This window comes from Rhinopithecus roxellana, chromosome 16 (genome assembly GCF_007565055.1).
Source record: "Rhinopithecus roxellana isolate Shanxi Qingling chromosome 16, ASM756505v1, whole genome shotgun sequence".
In the NCBI taxonomy this organism is placed as follows: Eukaryota; Metazoa; Chordata; class Mammalia; order Primates; family Cercopithecidae; genus Rhinopithecus; species Rhinopithecus roxellana.
This window is the reverse complement of record NC_044564.1, coordinates 79,017,800-79,030,010: the sequence shown is the minus strand read 5'-3', so window position 1 is coordinate 79,030,010 and position 12,211 is coordinate 79,017,800. Positions and strand designations below refer to the sequence as shown.

Here is a 12,211-nt window from a genome sequence, read left to right as displayed (position 1 = left end):
TTTGAAACAGGTCTTTGGATCTGAAAATGTTTCAAACTTTATATATAATTTCCTACCCCCAAATGAAATCACCAATGAGGTTTGAGTCAAACTGCTGTTGACTATTTTGGATGATGCCATTGATAAAAACCAGTTTGGCTGTTTGGGGTGTGTGAGCCAATGTAAGCTGTGTTTTGGCACATCTCAAATGGATTTTCCACTTCCTCCACAGATGTACGAGTCAGCAGCAAGCAGGAATATATTGATGTTTATTTTATCCTGCTGCGTCCCTAGGCAGGCATTTCTGAGTTTCCATGATGTTTTAATAACGAATTAATAGTGACATGAAAACATAGTTTTGGAGGTTTTTCCTGATTCACCATAAAGGATTTCACTTTCCTCAAACCAGATTTCCCCCACTGGATGGTCAGCAAGAAAAACAGAACCTGTTCACCAGCTTGAGATGCTGTTATTGTTAAAATACAGGAGGGAACATACTACCTATTTTTCCATTTTGTGTAAAACTCCATAATATGTTAATGCATAGTAAAAATTTCTACAATTGAGTAGGAAAATTGTCTCACCAATTTATTACTCAAAGAAATTATAATAATCACAGTTGTTAAACATTTACTGTGAAGCAGATAATGTAATTGGTAATAGTTAAGTGCCTTATTTAATTTTCAAATATGTGTGATAAAATCTCTATCCCTATTTTTTTCCACATGAGGAAAAATTATGACTTCAATTAAGTAACTTGTCCTGAGCCACACCACTCAGTCGCAGAGGTAGACTTGAACCCATATCTGTCTGACTTCCACTCTCATACCTCTACTCTGTGCCCTGCGTTGCTTTTTAGGGCTTCAGGTGGAATCATTGTACTTTATAAAACAAGAGCTCAGAATCAGGGAGAGTTGTTAACATTAAGTGAGAATGTTATCGAAAGGGTAGTGTAGTGGTAATAAATACTGTCTCTGAAGTCAGATCACTTGGCATCAAATGCTATTCCCACCGTTTACAAGCTGCTATTATTCTTACTACTATGTACCTTATTCTGCAGCAATGTATTGCGTAACCTAAGCTTTTAAGGACACATTCACTGTGCAAATCAATGCTTCTTGTCTATACCAACTTATTTAAAACAAAACAATTTTGTAGGTATTATTATACCCATTTCACAGATGATGAATAATTGAGACCAATAGAAGTTAAATAACGTGCCAAAGGCCACACGGCTGGTGAGTGATGGAGAAAGAATTAAAACTCAGGTGAGTATAACTCTAAAAGCCATCTTCTCATTAGTGTTTCTCACTATCCAGGTCTGCCTTTGCCTCATTTAACTGAAATTAAGCCATCCTTTACCTGTGGTTACCTAGACTCTCAGTTTGGGGGGATCATTACAGTGGGTTTTTAACTCGCAACGTTTCTGGTCCAGTTTGCTTTACATGTTCTTATTTATACATTGTCAAGGATGACCTCCGGACAGTGCAGCGAGGACACAGTGGCACTTCACATTTTGTTCCCACGAAATGACTGGGGCATAATCTCAGATCATCTTCCTTTAGAATGTGGAAACATCAGCAGAAGAACATTAGTCTTTATACAAGTCAAATCCAAAATGACACACGTGAAAAATAATAGAGCTGACTTTCAGCCATGATAGCTTTGGCACACCTCACATCCCTTTGTTCAACCTCTCTTCCCTCAACGGAGAGCTGCATTCCTGGGAATTTCTGTTGCGCACTTTTCCCACTTGCCCTGCTGTCATTTAAAGGTGAACATTCTAGTTTTGCTAAGAAAACCCTTTCCTTCATTTGTAATGAATAGCAATTTTATTACTTTTGACCTTAAAATGAGTTTCCTGCCTTCAAATCTTTTCATTACTACCATTAGCAAATTCAAAGAAATATTTTCAGGTGGACCCTAATTAGAGGCTAACTCTAAACCCCTGCTGCTCAAAGTGTGGTCCATGGTTGAGCAGATTCTCATCACCTGGGACATGTAGAAATGCAGAATCCCAGGACTCTCCCAAACAACCTATTAAATCAGATTCTGCATGTTTACAAGACCCACAGGTGATCTGTAAGCGTGTTCAACTTTAAAAAGCATTGATCCAAAAAAATATACAGACTACAGATGGTTAGATTATAAAAGAAACAGTCAATCAGCAATGTGCAGAGGTGTGTTACTTAACTGGATCAGCTTTCTAAAAGTAAGGCCTGGTGCAGTGGCTCACACCTGTAATCCCAGCACTTTGAGAGGCCAAGGTGGGAGGATAGCTTGAAGCTGGTAGTTCAAGACCAGCCTGGGCAGCAAAGAGGACCCTGTAGCTACAAAACTGTTTTTTAATTAGCCAGGCATGGTGGTGCATGGCTGTGGTCCCGGCTACTTAGGAAGCTGAGGTGGGAGGATAGTATGAGCCCAGGAGGTCAAGGCTGCAGTAAAGTATGACTGTGCCACTGCACTCCAGCCTGGGCAACAGCAAGACCCTGTCTTAAAACAAACCAACCAACCAAGCCTAAACAGCTCACAATGTGATTATTTCATGTAATGACAAGTCCTCGGTCCACAGCTCCTGTGGTTGTGATGATATTAATTTGTAAAAGACTCCTTCATTTTAGGAATCAGCAGCCCAGACAAAGTGGCTGATAGGGGAGAGGCTAGATCATTCCAGGCAGAACAAAGGGAGGTCACCTCAGCTGGAATTCTGTACCTTCCTCCCAGCAGACAGCATCAAGAGCACCAGAAGTCTACCTGCCTGTCCAGGCCTGGAACCTTAGAATACAATTATTAAATAATGTTTGCAACACCATCTCCTTCAACTGCCATCACATAGGTGGACTGGTCTAAAGATTTAGCTTAAGGCCCAGTTTTATTTTGAGAGAAAGACTTCATCACATCATTGCCTTGTGGGGTAGTAGAAAGCCTTAATAATCCTCCCTTAGAGGAGGCTTTCAAAATCCTCCTGCAAAATTCTGGTGTTTTCTGAGCTAGACCTGGGTACTCGACTGCTAAAATTAAATCATGTTCCTTTTCCAAGAATGGCAGCCTGCAAAGAGGACCCTAATTCTTCATTCCTCCCCACATCCCTGACTCTTCGTCATTTCAACTTGTAGTGCCCTCTCACTCTGACACTAGGCTCAGCTACTTAACTGGCTTAGGTCGATACAATGAAGCAGAAGTGATAGTGTACAATTCTGAGCCTAGGTTGCAAGGAGTCTCATGTCTACATCTCACGTACATGAGATGAGACTCCTTGCAACCTCGGCTGAGAATCGTACACTATGACCTTATATGACCTTAGCCTGCTATAGTTTAAGGAACTGAGCAAAGTTGCCCCAGCCAAGGCCAGCCTACTAAGCCTATAGCCAGGCAACACTATATATGTAAGGAATCCCAGCCAAGGTCAATACATCCATCTAATTAACTGTGTTAATTAGTTGTGTAGCTGACATAGACTCACAAACTATAATGCTCATTATTGTATGCCACTGTGGTTTGTGGTTATGTTACACCACATTATTGTGGCAATAGAAAATTGGTACACTGGCCGGGCACAGTGGCTCACACCTGTAATCCCAGCACTTTGGGAGGCCACGGCGGGCACATCACGAGGTCAATAGATCAAGATCATCCTGACCAACATGGTGAAACCCGTCTCTACTAAAAATACAAAAAATTAGCTGGGCATGGTGGTGCACACCTGTAGTCCCAGCTACCTGGGAGGCTGAGGCAGGAGAATCACTTGAACCCAGGAGGCGAAGGTTGCAGTGAGCTGAAATCATGCCACTGCACTCTAGCCCAGTGACAGAGTGAGACTCTGTCTCAAAAAAAAAAAAAAAAGGAAAAAAGAAAATTGATATACCAAGTAACCAATTAAATTGAGTTACTGATGTATATTCCCCTTCTAAAATTCTTATTTATATTTAATCTTCTCCTGAAAATATTAACTTCCATTAAGGGTATTTAGGGACAAGCAAAGCAATGTATCACATGAAAAATCAAGTAAGAAAGCTCAAAATAGTCAGTAGTTTGGCAATGAACACTTGTTTTCATTGCTATAATTTTCATATTAGATACATGCAACAGAGTCATATATCCGTAAGTACCATGATGCCCTTAGTAGAACATATGAAATATTTCATTTGATCTCACAATGTAGGCACAATATATAGTTAAGGGGTTGGACTGCGTAGTTTCCTTTATCTCTAACATTCCATGTACCAGATACAGCGATGCATGGAAAGAGGCAGGCAAGATCGTCAAGCTCTACACTCAGGTAGCACATGCCCTGCCCCTGAGGGAGCAGCTACCAAACAAAAGGTATGTGTGTGCCTCAGTGGGCCTCACCTGCCCAAAACTTAGGGGCATGTTACCTTGTTGACGCATCTTCATGGTTCGTATCCTTATTGCCTCTCCTCGAACTCGCCCTTCACAGAAGTAAGCACCATTGATCTTACTAGCCTTTTCTCTCTTCCAAACAACTTTTTTAGCCCATTCTCTGGTCACATCTTGAGTAACTTCCAGTGGATCCTGGTGCTGGTTCATTAAGGCTTCAAAGTCCCTTCCTATGGTGATGGGCTCATGGGGGTGCCACCCAGAGGCAATGCAGGTAAGAGATGTTTCGGCATCAGAAACAAGAGGTAGGGAATTGATCAAGATCAAGTCCATGGCACCTTCCACAGTTCCTAAAAGGAAAGAGAGAGAATAATGTATGACTAAGGCTATTAACACGACCCCATAGGGTAAACTGGTGCTCACAAAGCCTTGTCTTAAAAAAGTTGTGTGAGTATTCTTTCTACAATGCTATTCTGACCATGTGTGTGTGCCTATCTTCCACTGGACAAAATCCAAAACTCTTTACCAAGGCATCAAGACCCTTCATCAGTTAAATCCTGCTAACGTCCCCAGCCCCACTGCATACCCTAGTTGCAATGGACTACCCATTATTCCCCCAATAAGCCATGCACTAGACATAGTTGGGTATTCAGGAAATGTATGTTGTATTAAGAAGAATTAATAATAATGATATTATAATCATTATTCATTATATTTAATTATTAGTTATTATTTGATGCTAATGTGATACTGTCACAATAATAAAGTATTCTAAAGAAATATATCAACTACATAAACTTATGCCTTATAGATTCTCATTTTGAAAGAATTGCTCAATTCCACATTAAATACCTCAAGATAAATGACAGACGGTGACTAAGTGAAGTCTGCATTTCCCTCATTTACTCCATCAGGATGGGCCTCATTTACTCCATCAGGACTCTTGTAAAGATTAAATAAGATAAAATACACAACTTGCCAACCACTCTGTCTGTTATATATTGCATACTCGGTGATTATTATTTCATTTCTCTTTATACTGTTTCCTGAACACTTAGTCCCAAACCTTACCCTCTCCCCAAATGTAAAAATAAAACCTTGCCCAAACTTTAAATTTTATTTTATGAATTTGTTCTGTAAATGAGGAAGTACACTTTTAAAAAGAAAATCCTCTCATGTTATTTTCTCACATTTCTCTTTCTCTCTCTCTCCCCTCCCCCCCACTCCCATCACTTTTTTTATTTCTAAAGGTTCTAACATGAGCAGATAGAGTCTGTGCCTATTCTCTCCTCTTCAAATGTGGAAATATCCGGGATGGAAAATGTTCTCTAGCTCCAGTGATGGTTGGCTCTCAAGTCTGCATAAAACAATCAGGAGACTAGAAAGAGCAACTGAGTGATGAGGGCCCAACTAGAGTCTCAGAGACCTTTGTGTAGAAGTGATTCAAATAAGCTACATGTTATCTTATTGAATATCCATTAAATTCAGCAACTCTGTGAGGTATGCACCATTATCTCAATTTTAAATATGAAGAGATGAAGGCTCAAAAGATTGAGCAGCTAGTTTGATTTTCCACAGCTATTGAAGGCAGAGCTGGGATTCAAATGCTCACTGGTCTTTCAGTCCTTGGATACCTCAAAGCCGTTTACTACCTCAAAGCCGTTGCTGTTCCTTCTGCTTGGAATGCTTTTCTCCACTCTTGGCATAGCCACCTTCTGCTTGTCCTTGGGGTCTCAGCTTAAGTGCCACTTTGTCATAGAAGACTTCTCTACCTGCCTTATCTGTAATACCTATACACTCTCATCCCATTGTCCTCTAATTTGGCCTCCTGGTTTATTCATAATGATTACCATAATTTGTGAATATTTTATTTACTCTCTCTCTAAATGGTAAAGTCCAAATGTTCTGTATATGAACAGGAATTTAGGAATTGGTTTACATGGAATATTCTCCCTAATCTCAACATATAGAGGACTTCAGTGTTTGTTGGATGAGTGGATGGATGGATGGATGGACAAATTTTATTTCAGATCTGCTTGATTCAAGTCCATCCATTTACTTGGCTTCCAATTCTAGAATAAGGTTAAAAATGAAAGTGCGGGCTGGTTGCAGTGGCTCACGCCTGTAATCCCAGCACTTTGGGAGGCCAAGACAAGCAGATCACCTGAGGTCAGGAGTTTGAGACCAGCCTGGTCAACATGGTGAAATCTTGTCTCTAATAAAAATACAAAAATTAGCTGGGTGTGGTGGTGGGTGCCTGTAATCCCAGCTACTCAGGAGGCTGAGATGGGAGAATCGCTTGAACCCAGAGGCAGAGGTTCCAGTGCTGCACTCCAGCCAGGGCAACAGAGAGCAAAATTCTGTCTCAAAAAAACAAAACAAAAAAAAACAAAGTACTCCCCCGAGTCTGAACTGACCTCCTTGCCCATATTTAACTGTTTTGACAGCTACTGAGTTTATAGGGGAAAAAACATTACAATTTTTGCAAAATGCCAAAGAAAAGTGTTCAATGACTGCTGAGCGGTTTAGGTTATTGTTCATTTACCAGAATTTTTGAGCACCTACTTATGTCAAGCATTGTACCTGATATAAAGTCCTCATACAATTTGTTTTTGCCAGTGTTTACTGTATTCAGTGATGTTTTGAGGATAATCTTGGTACAAATTAAACCTTTATCTGAATGATTAGGAAGAAAAATTTCAAAGTCAAGTCTTCATGTAAGCAGGAGTTACAGCTGCATTTTATTGTAATATTAACTCATTACATGGGATTGAGGAAGAAAATCTCCACTAGAATGAGTTCCCAAGCCTGGCCTTGAAGCATCCATTTTATTTCTAGCCTCATTGGTAACTTTTAAGATCTCAGGACAGAGAATACAGGTTAATAAAAATACTGAAAGAGAGGATGAGCTACAAAACCTAGCAGTGGAATTACAGCCTCCAAAAATAACACCAGCACGCACCTCCCCTTCCTCGTACGTACCCAGGCCTGACTCTGAGTGAACACCACCTCATCTCGTACACTCACACATTCCAGGCATGTTCCAGAAAGGGTCATCAAGAGGAAGGAAACACTGTAATTCTTTCAACTCCAGTTCAATCCAGCCCCATTTCTAGGGCCAGTCGAGAGTCTTGCCAAAACCACAGGATCTGCTCGGAACTCACAGCACTGGCAGTGGCCAGGGTTTATTTAATAGCTTTAGGAAATACTAGAAAATGCAGTTGATTGGAAAAGACAACCACACTATGTGTAAACTGTTTCTAGGTATGGTTCTAGTTTCTTTTTCCTCTTGCTCCTTTCAGAGATCTCCCTTTACTTTCCGTGACAGAAAAGGAAATTGTGGCCTCTGGGAGTCTGGGCTTGACTATACTTCGCTTCCCTTGTTCAGCGTGCTGGTTAACAAAGCCCTCTTCCACCAGCCAGCGCTCTGTCCTTTGTAACACCATTTACAGTATCAGAAGGCTCTTCTATGTGAGCTTTGGGTATAAGAAGACATACCTAACAGCTTCCTAGGATGGATCTTGAAAATCGCCTGCTTAGTTTTCTTAAAACAAGAATCTATAGCTGTATTTGCTAGTATCTGCCTAAAGAATTTCTAGAAGGTGACACATAAAAATAAGAACAATGATGACCTTTTGGGGGCAACTAGGTAGTTGGGGCACAATGGTAAAAGGAAGACTTTTCACTATACGTTTGTGTGTACTGGCTTTTGAACAATGTGGCTATTATTCGCACATAAAAATTAAATGTAAACAAAATGTCATGGCCCATTCCTTAAAAAGGGGCAGCTGGAGGCTGGGCATGGTGGCTCATGCCTGTAATCCCAGCACTTTCGGAGGCCGAGGCAGGAGGATCACCTGAGGTCAGGGAGGGATAGCATTAGGAGAAATACCTAATGTAGATGATGGGTTGATGGGTGCAGCAAACCACCATGGCACGTGTATACCTATGTAACAAACCCGCACTCTCTGCACATGTATCCCAGAACTTAAAGTATAATAAAAATAAATAAATAAATAAATAAATAAATAAATAAATAAATAAATAAAAGAGAGAGAGAAAAAGGGGCAGCTGGAAAAGAATCAAGAGCCATGGACATATATGTCCCTTTATGTCTCATCCTTCATCCCTATACCCACTCCAGATCTCAAATTACATCCAAATAATGCATTTTTCTCTTTCTCTCTTCTTTAATAATAGGAAATGTGATGTTATCTCACAATGCTGAAAAATAAAGGAGTTAAAACTTAATGCTGAAAAAAAAAAGTAGGCAAACTTAGCCTTTCAGAAAGAATAGAGCAGAGGCTCGACGACAATGAGTACAACTGTGATCAGTGGCTTCTTGAAAGAGTTCTGCTGCGGACACCATGAAAGGCATGGCTGGAACTGCATATCTGGTGCCACTCAAGAAATTTTCCATTAGGGACATTTCTTGAGAATCATTGTCAGAAGACAGATCCTATCTGGGCTCATGCCAATATCAATCTCTCTGCTTAATACCCTTTCTTACATTACAGCACTGTCCTCTCCAAATCATGCTGGGGACGGATAGTGAGTTGTTTCATCACAACCATATCTAAAGGGCTCTGATCAAATTCATTCATAGTTTAATTCATATTTCTATCATGAAGGCTAATAACTTGCTAAAACAAGATGCATATTTAATATCACACATCTTATATGTTTTAGAGATTAATGCTATTTTTCCTTAACAAAAATCTCTCAAACACTTTTTCTTTTTTTGAGACGGAGTCTCGCCCTGTCGCCCAGGTTGGCATACAATGGCGCGATCTCGGCTCACTGCAACCTATGCCTCCTGGGTTCAAACGAATCTCCTGCCTTAGCCTCTCGAGTAGCTGGGATTACAAGTGCCCGCCACCATGCCCAGCTAATTTTTTTTGTATTTTTAGTAGAGGTGGGGTTTCACCATGTTGGCCAGGCTGATCTCGAACTCCTGACCTCGTGATCCGCCTGCCTCGGCCTCCCAAAGTGCTGGGATTACAGATGTGAGCCACCACACCCAGCCTCAAACACTTTTTCAATGTTTGCATAAAAGTGTGTCCTTGTTTATAAGGAAATACTTAGCATTGTGGCATGACGTCTGCCAAGTTAATAACCAGGCATCACAATTGAAGCATAACAATGTTCTAAAATGTTTTGCTCACTGTATTTTCTGTGTGCTATATTGAACAGTATCTAATCTTTCTTAGTAGCGTCTTCTCACTAAATCTTATTATGGTGAACTCAATGTTGTTTAACTCTAGTTTTCATATTTACATTTTCTTGTATTCAATATTGCTATGAATAATGGGCCATTAACTAAGACATGGGAATATTTTTACTTAAAAATAGTTACAGAAATGATTGTGGGCCTGAATCAACACCCATATAATAGAATTTAATTACATTAGAAATTAGAGACAGAGCCATGTTAAACTGTGTTTAAAGGAACTATAATTTCTCTTTTTCTAAGAAGGTGCTCCAGAAGTTTCTGAGAGTGGGAGAGGTGAAATCAATAGAATGGACTCCAGACCCACACCCTCACCCACTCCCAGGGAGCTGTTCAACTTTTTATTTTATTTTTTGGGGGGCTTCATATAAGATTTTATTTGAAAGAAAAAAAATTTTCTTAATTAAAAACATAAAACCTCAAAGGTCATGAATTTTCAGTTTTTCACAGAGGAAGGGGATGAAAGGTTAAACGTATCAATGAAAATACACTCCACTCAGCACAACAGTTAGATTTTTTCCCCACGTTCCAGTTCAGATACAGCTGCAGATAATGAAGTTCTGATTGACCCAGCTCCCTGATCTTCGAAGTGTTCACAAGCTAGGAGAAAATTTTAGGCAGGTTAAATTATTGCACCGCAGGCTTACTCCCTTGTGCTTCTTATTACCTCAGAATTGTAGTATTGAGTGGAATTCTGCTACTGTGTGTTTGGAATAATGCATCACATCTTCAGAACAACTAACCGTATGGTTTCTTGGAAATTTGGTGTTAGCTATGTTTAAAATTTTTCAAAGGTGTTCATGGTCATTTCATCTTTGTAACAGAAGTAGATATCTTAAAGTTCTAAATAGTTGAAATACCAATCAGCACTTCCTTGGCCAAAGGCATTTCAGGAATCAGAGAATTGGCAATGAACTGAAAAGGTCTGAGTCAAAAGCATTTCTGGAATTAAGGCCGTGGCAATGAGCCGAAGAAGCAAAGACAACTCCCAAACTATCCAGGATATTTGGCGAAATTGTTTGGATTTTAGTTTAGGTTTATTTGTTTTTTGTTTTTGCTGTCCTGAAAAAGAAAAATTCTCTTCAGTTCAAAAAACACTCATTAAATTGTTTATATGTCCATTCACTCATTTACCAAGCAGGCTGGTTGCATGCTCCCCCTGTGCCAAGTACTACACTTGGCGCTGGAGACATAGCAATGAATAAACAACCTTCTCGTAGCTTATAGGCAAATGTGGGAGACAAACATGGAAAATGAATCACATAAACACATAAATACAGATAGGTACTGAGAGAATTACAAGATGCTTATGAGACACCATAATGGTAAACTTCATCAGATTTGACTGTTTTGGAGGAGGGTTTGTGAACTTTTGGCCTAAAGAAAAGTTGGGATTAGCCAGGCAAAGCAAGAGAGAGCCAGGCAAAGCAAGATCAGAAAAATCTTCCCCAAAATGGTAATTACTGAGCAGTAGTTACTCATTTTTCAAAGATGAGTTTTTAGTAGGACTTACTTCTAGAATGTTCTTTCAGTATCTTAAAGTTGCTACTAATTTCTTTTTGTTGGGCCCTAAGAACTACCAGCACTATTCCTCTGTGTCAACCCTACGTTAAAGTATTTTCAGTATCTTTTCAGCATTCTTGTCTCCCCTGAAGAAATCCAGTTCCCAGGCATGTTTCCAATACTTTAATCCTTTTTTATTCTCCATCATCCTTTTGTGTATGTAGTAAGTCTCTGAGCAATAATTTCTTCCTCCAGATTCCTTCCAAGAAGATATTGGGCAGCTAACAAGAAGATACCAAAATGCACAAGACTGGAAATCACTATAGGAAGTTGCTAACTTTTTATTGCATAGCTGGGAGTTCAGAGTTATCCAGGGGCATCCTGGATGTGACTGGGCTGTGACTCTCTAACAACAAACTCCTGTTCTCACCCAGGAGTTGTACCATGCCAGTTTCCCCAAAGGCCATGCCCGTTTCCCAACCCTGCTTTCCAGCCAAATGGGACCCTTTGTCTGTCTGCTGGAGGGAATGGCATCCTCTCCCCACCTTCAAATGCCAGAAAGTTTCCATCTAGGCCAAATAACACATGTGTTGTTAGAATGAGGATCAGTCAGCTGGCAGGAAACTTTTTATTTCCAGGGAATAGACGGAGTATCCACACAATGAGACTTTATTGAACATTCATTTATATGCAAACTCCATTCCGTGAGGCAGTGGGGGTGCAGGAAGCATGGTTCCATCAAATCAAGAATTGTTTACACCGGAAGAGGTTTTTACAGATTGCTTGGTGCAAGCCTTACACTTTATTTTTTTGAGACAGTGTCTTGCTCTGTCACCCAGGCTGCAGTGCAGTGGCGCAGTCACTGCTCACTACAGCCTCGAACTCATGGGCTCAAGTTATCCTCCCACCTCAGCCTCCTGAATAGCCAGGACTACAGGCATGCAACACCCCTGCCCCCAGCTAATCTTTAAAATTTTTGTAGACATGGGGTCTCACTGTGTTGCCTAGACTGGTCTCAAACCTCTGAGCTCAAGTGAAGCTCCTGCCTTGGCCTCCCAAAATTCTGGGATTACAGGCATAAGCCAACATGCCTGGCCGAGCCTTACACTTTATAACAGGCAATCTGAGGCCTATAGAAAAGAGACCTGTTGGTGATTGCAC

The 12,211-nt window shown here is 40.4% G+C and overlaps 1 protein-coding gene across 5 annotated transcripts in view; it reads right to left on the bottom strand.

Moving 5' to 3' along the window:
* The window catches only part of TEK (TEK receptor tyrosine kinase), a 122,994-nt gene that overhangs the window by 68,124 nt on the left and 42,659 nt on the right, over positions 1 to 12,211 (bottom strand). For all 5 annotated transcript variants that reach the window (XM_010384455.2, XM_010384457.2, XM_030920261.1 and 2 more), the window contains exon 2: positions 4,356 to 4,667. In XM_010384455.2, coding sequence (XP_010382757.2) covers positions 4,356 to 4,667 — 312 coding nt within the window. The remainder of the gene's footprint in view (positions 1 to 4,355; positions 4,668 to 12,211) is intronic.